The sequence below is a fragment of the Mesoplodon densirostris genome, chromosome 5 (genome assembly GCF_025265405.1).
Source record: "Mesoplodon densirostris isolate mMesDen1 chromosome 5, mMesDen1 primary haplotype, whole genome shotgun sequence".
NCBI classification, from domain to species: domain Eukaryota; kingdom Metazoa; phylum Chordata; class Mammalia; order Artiodactyla; family Ziphiidae; genus Mesoplodon; species Mesoplodon densirostris.
In genome coordinates this window covers 14,657,216-14,667,554 of record NC_082665.1, presented here as the reverse complement: position 1 = coordinate 14,667,554, position 10,339 = coordinate 14,657,216, and the positions used below count along the sequence as shown (strand labels likewise).

At 33.6% G+C, this 10,339-nt stretch overlaps 1 protein-coding gene across 1 annotated transcript; it reads left to right on the top strand.

Moving 5' to 3' along the window:
* Positions 1-7,737: 7,737 nt before the first annotated feature.
* Positions 7,738-7,959, top strand: LOC132490406 (keratin-associated protein 19-3-like). Its single transcript, XM_060098783.1, has one exon. The coding sequence runs from the start codon at positions 7,738-7,740 to the stop codon at positions 7,957-7,959; it is 222 nt and encodes a 73-aa protein (XP_059954766.1).
* Positions 7,960-10,339: the final 2,380 nt, after the last annotated feature.

The window sequence follows — 10,339 nt, the reverse complement described above, 5'->3', positions numbered from 1 at the left end:
GTTCTGGAATCTTTGTAGAAGAAAAAGTCAAATTCTAGACTTCTTAATATTTTCCATTCTTTTATTTGTGTATCCTCACTTGAATATCACACATTCTTGATTATACTAGTTTAATGTCTTAAAATCAGTTAAGGCAATTTTTTAAAGATTGTATTGGATATTCTAGGTCCCTTGGATTTCCTTATACGTTTTAGAATACTTTGTAAATATATATTTTGTACAGGCTTTTTGATTAAGATTTTATTTAATATATAATTTTGAGGTATTCAATCTATTGTCAATACACAAACATTATATATATATATATATACATATATATATAAATTTATTACAGCATTAATTTGTAACTATCAAGGATTGGTCTTGTGCATCTCTCTTTAAAATAATCTCTAAGTATTTTATGTGTTCTGATAATATTTTAAATGATATTTTTGCATTTTCTTTTCTTTTTTTTTTTTTTTTTTTTTTTTTTGCGGTACGCAGGTCTCTCACTGTTGTGGCCTCTCCTGTTGCGGAGCACAGGCTCCGGACGCGCAGGCTCAGCGGCCATGGCTCACGGGCCCAGCCGCTCCGCGGCATGTGGGATCTTCCCAGACTGGGGCTTGAACGCGTGTCCCCTGCATCAACAGGCAGACTCTCAACCACTGCGCCACTGGGGAAGCCCTATTTTCTAATTTTTAATGTATAATTTCATACTGGATTGTAGATTGAGTTTATTTTTTCAAAGATATTTTTATATTTTATTTTCCAATTTTCATGTATAATTGTATTATTCATTTGTATATAATTAAACTTGAGCTTATTTTATAAAAGAATTAGTGTAAAATTAATATTATTTATTGCACTAATTAGAATTATTTAGATAGTTGCTAACATTCATCATTAAAGCAATATGGACTTAGTTTTTTCTTTATTAGAAGTTTATTTTTTTCCTACAAATTTATTTTCTTAAGAAATATAATCTTTAAAGTCTTTATTTTTTCTTGTTTCAGTTTTAGGAAACTTTATTTTGAAGAATTTGTTAACTTCTTCCAAGCTGTATGCAGTTTAGAAATCAGGACAGAGCGCTTGATTTTTATCTTATTTGGTATTAAGAAAGCCTTTGGGGGACTTCTCTGGTGATGCAGTGGTTAAGAACCTGCCTGCCAATGCAGGGGACTTGGATTCAAACCCTGGTCCGGGAAGATCCCACATGCCATGGAGCAACTAAGCCCATGAGTCACAACTACAGAACTTGTGCTCTAGAGCACATGAGCCACAACTACTGAGCCTGTGTGCCACAGCTACTGAAGCCCATGCACCTAGAGTCCATGCTCTGCAACAAGAGAAGCCACTGCAGTGAGAAGCCCACACACCACAACAAAGAGTAGCCCTGCTCGCCGCAACTAGAGCAAGCCTGTGTGCAGCAATGAAGAACCAACACAGTCAAAAATAAATAAATAAATAAATAAATTTTTAAAAAAAGAAAGCCTTTGGGAAATCAGGTAGTTTGTTTTCTATTGTATTAATCCTGTCCTGGGTGGAACCAGTACTAGTACAAATGTTTTGAACAATTGGTCATTATATATATAATCATAATATTGATATAGCTCAATAAAATCCAAAATTGAGACAGTAGAATAAAGCAATGGCATGAAGTATTTTGTGACTTTTTAAGTCACCATAATTATCTTGAAGCTCTGTGGTAATCTCACCTCAGAGAACTTCAAATATGTTTCTAGTCATTTAGTAGCAGGTTCTCAAAAATGAATCACATGGGGCCTCCCTGGTGGCGCAGTGGTTAAGAGTCCGCCTGCCGATGCAGGGGATACGGGTTCGTGCCCCGGTCTGGGAGGATCCCATATGCCGCGGAGCGGCTGGGCCCGTGAGCCATGGCCGCTGGGCCTGCGCATCCGGAGCCTGTGCTCCGCAACGGGAGAGGCCACAACAGTGAGAGGCCCGCATACCGCAAAAAGAAAAAACAAACAAACAAACAAAAAAAATGAATCACATGGATATCAGGCAGTGGAATATCAAATATCCCATTAACATTATGTGTAAACCCTTAACAAATATTTCCTTCATTTGCTCATCCTTCAATGGAGATGAATTTTAAAAATGTGTCCAAATTTTTTTAAAAATCTGTAATATTAAAGATATCCATAATTAATCTCTGAAAGAAATCGCTATTGTATGCTCACATTGTCTACAACTATATTCCTCTTCCCAGTTTCTACACAAGAAGATCAATAGAGCCATTTATTTATTTTCAGCATGGTATCATAATCCTGGATTCCAGAAAGGAGTCCTAAATTTCCAGAATGCCTCTTGAGTTTTTTGAGGTTATTATGGCAAAGGATTGTCAACCTTTATTTAACTGGGGCACTGTCAGTTTTGACTAGGCTTAAATATAGGGGAGAAGGAACATTTATTTGTTTTGTTTTCTCTCTCTTCTTTCTATCTCTTCTCAGGTTTGGAAATACTTTCTTTAAGGAGGCATCAAGGTTTTAAATATTGTCAATTAAAAATTAAGAAATAGGTCTATGCTGGACACTTTAAACAAGATTAGCTCTACTGGACACTTTAAACAAGATTAGTTCTAAGTTGGCTTCAAACTGCACACAATCAAGTAGAACTTGTTTGTATATCAGTATTTTTAGATATTTGACATCTAAATGATTTTAATTTCAAATGAGACATGGATTTAGGAGTATAACTAATGCCTTGATTATCTGAAATGATAAGAACTAGTCATTATTATGGAAAAATAAAGACAGAGAGCCTTCACAGCAAAGGAGTATCATCTTCACAATGTTGTCAGCCACTAAACTGGACTGGAGAGATTCTCAGAAGCCTAAATGAGGTGGAGGTTATGCCATCCCTTATGTTAGAACAGTCTTGAAGTTGCAAATAATAGTTCTTATTATAGACACAATTTAATCATAGGAATCCTAATTGAGCTAAAGAGTTAATTTAAAAGTTTTACTATGATGGGAGATGACTCAATGCATATTAAACAAAACAAATAGCCAATACAAGTTGTTTCATAAAATTTCTTCTGAAGAATGAAAATGAGGTAGTTCTGAATGATTTACTACACCTGTAAGTTAGGGTATAAAAACTTCAGCACAGGTGTTGAGATCCATACACAGGAAACACACCTTCAATAGCAAACCAAGACTTCAGCCCCTGACACCATCCATACACAGGAAATACACCTTCAATAGCAAACCAAAACTTCAGCCCCTGACACCATCCATACACAGGAAACACACCTTCAATAGCAAACCAAAACTTCAGCCCCTGATACCATGAGCTATTACTGCAACTACTACAGAGGCCTGGGCTATGGCTATGGCTATGGTTGTGGATGTGGCAGCTTCCACAGACTGGGCTATGGCTTCAGAGGTTATGGATGTGACTCTGGTTATGGAAGCTTCAGATATGGTTGTCATCACTACCTATTTTTCTGTGGAACATATGGATTCTGTAGCTTCTCTTAAAATTCTTCTTTATGAATCTAATATCTGGCTCCATAAGTAGACTTGTTTAATCTGATTTCAATCATTGGGCCAATCAAGATTATGCTGGGTCCATTTGTTCAATATAATTAGTGCCTAAGACTTTTAGTACATTTATAATTACATTAGGTCTCCTCAATTTCCTTAATAAAGTCTCTTAATTTGAAACAGCAAATATAGCTTTGGTTTAATTCATTTATTCTCAATTATATACACATATAACTCAGTACAAATATTAGTCAACATTGAAGGAATATTTTAATATACTTTCTTGAATTTTTATTTCCTGAATTTTAATCAGATAATACTTAGAGTTTATTTCAACAACAATAAAAAAATTCAACTTTAACAATTTTGAGTAACATATCTATGGTAACAAATAAAAATGATTTATATGTTTTACACTTGATGCAATTTTGTTTATCAATGCAGTACAAAATATGTAAATAATCTATCCCTTTTTTCAAATTTTGTCCTTTTGTGGTAATTAAAGAACAGTGGTAGACTCCAAACTTCTAGGAAAGAAAAATATTTGTTAAATGAATTTCTTGATTATATATATCATATTTCTCTATTTCCTGTTATTTCACTTGGTATTCTCGTGAAAATAGTTATTTTATAATCTTACTAAAAGTGTTACAAACTAGTTAATTAAAATATATGTAGTATTAAAAATATAAATTGGTTTAGATTTTTGTTGTTACTGTTCTTCTGTGGCATGTAATGATATTCTTTTTCACTATCATCACCATCATCGTCATGACATTAAATTCTTTTGCAACTGTAAATGAATGAAAACAGTTATAACCAATAAATATATTACTCTGCAGCTTTACTTGATGAGAATCATCAAAAGAGTTTTTTTTTTTTTAAAGTGGAATTTCAACCAATTAACACACACCAAAAAGCAAACATTTAATTGCTGGTGTTTCACATAATTGGGTATATAAATGATACAATATAAATATATTGTTTCAAATTTGAATGGCATGTTCAGGTAATATGAACAATATGAGTATGAATAATTCATATACAGTGAAGTTTGTTGTTGTTGTTTAAGTTGGTGAAATCTAATAAGGACAACAGAAAGAGGAGCTGGACCTAGCATTAAGATTGTATAGTGCTGCCCCCTATAGTACAGCTAGGGAAACTGCAAATGGTTAAATGGCTTGCCTAGAGTCACAAACCCAAGTGTCAGAACCAAGATCAGAAAACAGTTCCCCTGAATTCTGGTGTTCTGCTCCATTATGCTGATTCTTTTTCATTGTATACTTTAAAAATTTGAATACCATCTGGAAAGTTCTCATCATATTTTCATGAACAGCTATAATTTTATAGCTAAATTTATGGGGATTAATTTCCTCTTAGATTACCTCTTATTGTGTTTCCTTTTACATTTTTATTGTTACAATTTTATTTTATTGTATGTAATCTCCTACTTCTCAATTTCTAATTTAGTTTTGCTTCGAGGCAAATTAATAATTTTAAAGCTCAATTATCAAGATCATGGCTTTTTATTAGATTTAGATTTGTTTAAACTATATGAAGATAGAAAAAAATAAAACTCGGCCAGTTCTTGTCACTTGTCCAATCATATGTTATGCTTTCATAGGACAGGTTATGCTAGTTAAAATTTGGTCATTCCATTAAAGGAACTTTGACCCATATAACCAAATTTCATTTGAAACTATTCTATTTTCACACAGGTCAGTATCTTCACAGCCTGAGGATGTTGTTGCAAAGTTGCAAAGAAAAATAATTATTAGAAAATTAGAATGAGAAATATGCATGTGTGGAACTCCTAGTATAATATAATATTTTTGTAACCTACATTTTCATATTTTATTTATTTGTGTCTGAATTTTAAGAAAAACTATGGAATGTATAACAAAAGTTTCCATTACATACAAGTAAAGACCATTACTCACCCTAAAAGAAAACATATTTTCTTCTTTGCCATCCATTTTCATAGAATTGTTTAACATAAATTTCAAAGGAAACTTCCTAAAAGTGAAATGAAGGAAAAAAAAAAAGATCATCATTCAGTCAATTTAGGGCCTAACAATGAAGCATAAAAGCAATATTTCTCTAAAGAAATATATAACACTCATTTTCCAACGGCTACTTTCATTTTGATCATTTTTTTCACTTAGAAAAAAACAAGGCAAATATTTATTCTATAGAGTCTATAATATTTTAGTGTTGATATTTTATTGCCAATGATCATGAATCGAATTGGTTTTGTGCAAAACTCTCACATTTTATTCCTTGAAACTATTTTGATTTTTATTTGACTGTTGAAGTTTTCCATTTATGTTTTGTTTAGTGTTCTATCTCAGGACGATGCATCCTTTTTATTCCAAACAAACAAGACTCTCCATTAATCACTCTCACACGATATGGCTGAGTCATATGGGCAAAATGTGATATCCTTAACTCAGTCTGAATTAGTTGGGATTCTATGTCTTCAAAAGGACTCACTGAGAATGAAAATTGAGCTTATCAACTCTTTCTAGTCCAGAATGAGAAGTCATGAAACAGTATTTGGATAAAAGAAACATGGCACATGTGGATTATGGCATACTGAGTCATATTGTCGTTTCAAAAGGTAGCTTACTAAGGTGCAGTCAGAGAGTTACACAGATTGTGGTAGCCATGGTAGTAAATGTAATTTACTTATACTTTATTTATTAGTTCTATTAACAATTTTTAATTCCCTACTCTGTTGTTTAGGATTGAAAACATCCATTTGAAGAAATTCCTCTTTGATAAAATACTTGGAAATCTTATAAAAGTTCAACTACATGTTCAAGACCATGTAAATTAAACAACTTTTTACTGACCCAAGTCAAGAGTCAGGTGCTACATGAAGATTAATCCAGTGTAGGGTCAACTTTGGACCTCATTGATTAGCTCAGTGAAATTAGCAGAGGAACTCCATGAAGTCCAAGCCGAAAGTCCTCACATATATTTCTTGTTTCTTAGTCCTTTCTGTGTTATTTTGACATTGTGTTCTCATTTTCAAAAATTTGAAGATATTTTCAATATTAAGATACTATTTTAACATTCAGAAGGACCTAGGAGTTTGTTGTATGTTTTAAAAGATAAGACCTTAATGAACAATTAACGGATTAGTAGTGAGTGGTAAGAAATCGCCTGAAGATGAATGGATACAGGGCACACATATAAACAAAGGGAAAGATATTATGGTAAATATAAAGAAGAGGTAGAAAGAAAGACATTTATTGGAATAGCAAGTGGAAGACTGGAGTAGGGGGAAATATTGTCAACTTTAAAAATTTACCTGGTTGTTCCTCGTGAGTATTGAGAGGAAGGGAAGAAGAATGAGAACTAAAGGGAGAATGAAAATAGAGATCATATATGGATAACTGAAGAAGGGTAAAGAAAGGGAGAAAGAGTCTGGCTTGTGCAAAAACATAGATGCACATGCAATCTGCAATTTTAGTAGGACTTTGAATAGAACCAATTATGAAGGAAAGTTTTAGGATTTGAAATGAAAATTGAACTACTACTCCGATAAGCCAGCTTTTGAGATGAATTTTGTGCCCTCAATTTCTGAAATTAATTGTTCCATGTTTTGCAACCAAAAGCTTCTGAAGATGGTGTGTAAAACCAAAAATTATAAAGGTTATTATGAGTTAAATGATAAAAATCAACATATGACTTCTTTTTAAAAAATTTAAGATGTTTTCATATATTCTAAATAGAGGCACTTTCTTCAGTCCTCACCCCATAAGTTTGCTTTCTAAAAAATATAGATTTATCATCTATAAATTGAAAAAAATATCTGTGAATTTAGTTGGAGATGCAGTTATTCATTCAGGAGATGACAGAACAGAGGAAATGTTTAATTATAAAGAAAAGCCATCAAATGTAAATGGTGTAGTATACCTGATAATAAACAATTCAACTTAGAGTTTGGAAAGCACAAATTTTGACGAGTCAGACACTTCTTCCCATAAAATCAAAGCAACAGGTTCAAGGACATCTTAAATAAGAAGCTAAGTAACCTGAAATATTTTAATGAGAATGAAGTCCTCTCTCTGTGCCAGGAGACAGCAGATTAATGAGTTATAACATTACAGGTAATATGCAGAATGACACATGATTTATCACATGCTCTAACCAGGGTATATAAGCTTCCCTCTACACATGCTGAGATCCACACTCAGGGTCTTGTCTTGAACAGCAAACCAAACTCACCACCCCTGACACCATGAGCTACCACAGCAACTGCTATGGAGGCCTGAGTTATGGCTATGACAGCTTTGGTGGACTGGGGTATGGTTATGGTTGTGGATGTGGCAGCTTCTGCAGACTGGGCTATGGTTGTGGTTTCAGAGGCTATGGATATGACTCTGGTTATGGAAGCTTTGGATATGGCTGCCATCGCTACCCATTCTTCTATGGAAGATATGGATTTTCTAGCTTCTGTTGAAATCCTACCCCAGGAGCCCAATATTTGAGGCCATAAAATAATTATCTAAGTCTGACTACAATAACTATACCAAACAAGATCACCCAGGACCAAGCCAAGATCAAAAGTATTTAGTGTCTAAGATTTTAGGAATATTTATCATTTCATAATTGTCTGCTTCATGTTTCTTGTTGTCTCTTATTCATGCTTTCTCAACTGTGGGATTTTTCTAATCCTTTTGCAATAAATTTTCCTAAGTTAAAACAGCATACATGGCTATTATTATTTTTTAATTTAATTCACAATATCAGTGTGATTATTTGTAATTGCACCTAACTGACAATGAAAAAAATAAACTACTCCATGAAGAGGTAAAGTAATAGGAGATCTTACACTCACCCATATGGCTAGATAGATACACATAAACCATAACTCTCAGTTGAAATAAAGATCTTTTTCTCTGAATGCTAAACCAGATCTTATTCAATACTTTTATTTAGATAACCTTGATATTTAAAACTAGCACTGAAATGTCAACTTTATATAATTTCATATTTAAAGTGAAGTTAACATGACGAATAAATGTTTTTCTGTTTTGTTCAAAATTGCTATTTATTTAGCTCTTTCAGTGATAAGAAAATATGATGATAGAATAAAACATCTCTCTAAATATACACTGAAAAATGAACTTCTTTTTGTGAATCTCTATCATGTTTTCCTCATGGTCTGCCATGGTGTGACATGACATTGTTCTTCAGTATTATCAACACACTGAAATATTTTTCAGTTCATCAGAGAAATTTAAAAATCACTGTTATTCCTTGGGAAGTAATCTGTATTAAGGCTATGGCTGATCAGAAGCTTTATACATTCTAGCAAGTGTCTTAAAATGCTGACCTTCAAAAAGTGGGTCATTTCTTGTTAGTACTTCAAATAAATATTTGACCATGAAAAACACATAACAAAATATCAGCATTTTGCCAAAAAAAGTTATATATTTAGGTAATGAAACAAAAGTGAATATCTTTTGTTTGAGTTATTAAATTCAATAAAACCAAGGCAATAATATAAGGACAGAATTGTGAAGCTGGCTGGGGTACTGTAAAACTTAGCAAAACAGCATCTTAGATGGGAAGGTACCTCCAAAAAGTAAAATGAATTGTTAAGGATCAAAAATGGAATAAGCGGTACAGCCTAAGATGAGAACCAGTTTTACTGAATACTAGACAGTCTGCTTCACCATGCTTCCTATCCCATTCCTTGAGAACTTCCCTTTTAAGTGCTATCAAATAAAACATCTTGAAAGTTCTGGCCATGTGTCTTTGAAGAGCTAAATTATCACAGCTTGTTGACCACCTCTATTTATTTTGATTTGCAAATATTCCGACACAGAATCTTGAACTATCAATTTCTTTTTTTTAACATCTTTATTGGAGTATAATTGCTTTATAATGCTGTGTTAGTTTCTGCTTTACAAAAAGTGAATAAGTTATACATATACATATGTCCCCATACCACTTCCCTCTTCCATCTCCCTCCCTCCCACCCTCCCTATCCAACCTCTCTAGGTGGTCACAAAGCATGAAGCTGATCTCCCTGTGCTATGCAGCTGCTTCCCACTAGCTATCTATTTTACATTTGGTAGTGTATATATGTCCTTGCTGCTCTCTCACTTTGCCCCAGCTTACCCTTCCCCCTCTCCGTACCCTCAAGTCCATTCTCTAGTAAGTCTGCATCTTTATTCCCGTCTTGCCAATAAGTTCTTCATGACCATTTTTTTTTTTAGATTCCATATATACGTGTTAGCATACAGTATTTGTTTTTCTCTTTCTGACTTACTTCACTCTGTATGACAGTCTCTAGGTCGAACCACCTCACTACAAGTAACTCAATTTCATTCTTTTTATGGATGAGTAATATTCCACTGTATATATGTGCCACATATTCTTTATCCATTCATCTGTTGATAGACACTAAGGTAGCTTCCATGTCCTGGCTACAGTAAATAGAGCTGCAATGAACATTTTCATACATGACCTTTTTTAATTATGCTTTTCTCAGGGTATATGCCCAGTAGTGGGATTGCTGGGCTGTATGATAGTTCTATTTCAGTCTTTTAAGGAACCTCCACACTGGCTATATCAATTTACATTCCCACCAACAGTGCAAGAGGGTTCCCTTTTCTCCACACCCTCTCCAGCATTTATAGTCTGTAGATTTTTTGATGATGGCCATTCTGACAGGTGTGAGATGATATCTCATTGTAGTTTTGACTTGCATTTCTCTAATGATTAATGATGTTGAGCATTCTTTCATGTGTTTGTTGGCAGTCTGTATATCTTCTTTAGAGAAATGTCTATTTAGGTCTTCTGCGCATTTCTGGATTGGGTTCTTTGATTTT

Coding starts and splice junctions, on each gene's coding strand:
- LOC132490406 (XM_060098783.1), top strand. CDS start 7,738: ATGAGCTACCACAGCAACTGCTATGGAGGCCTGAGTTATGGCTATGAC.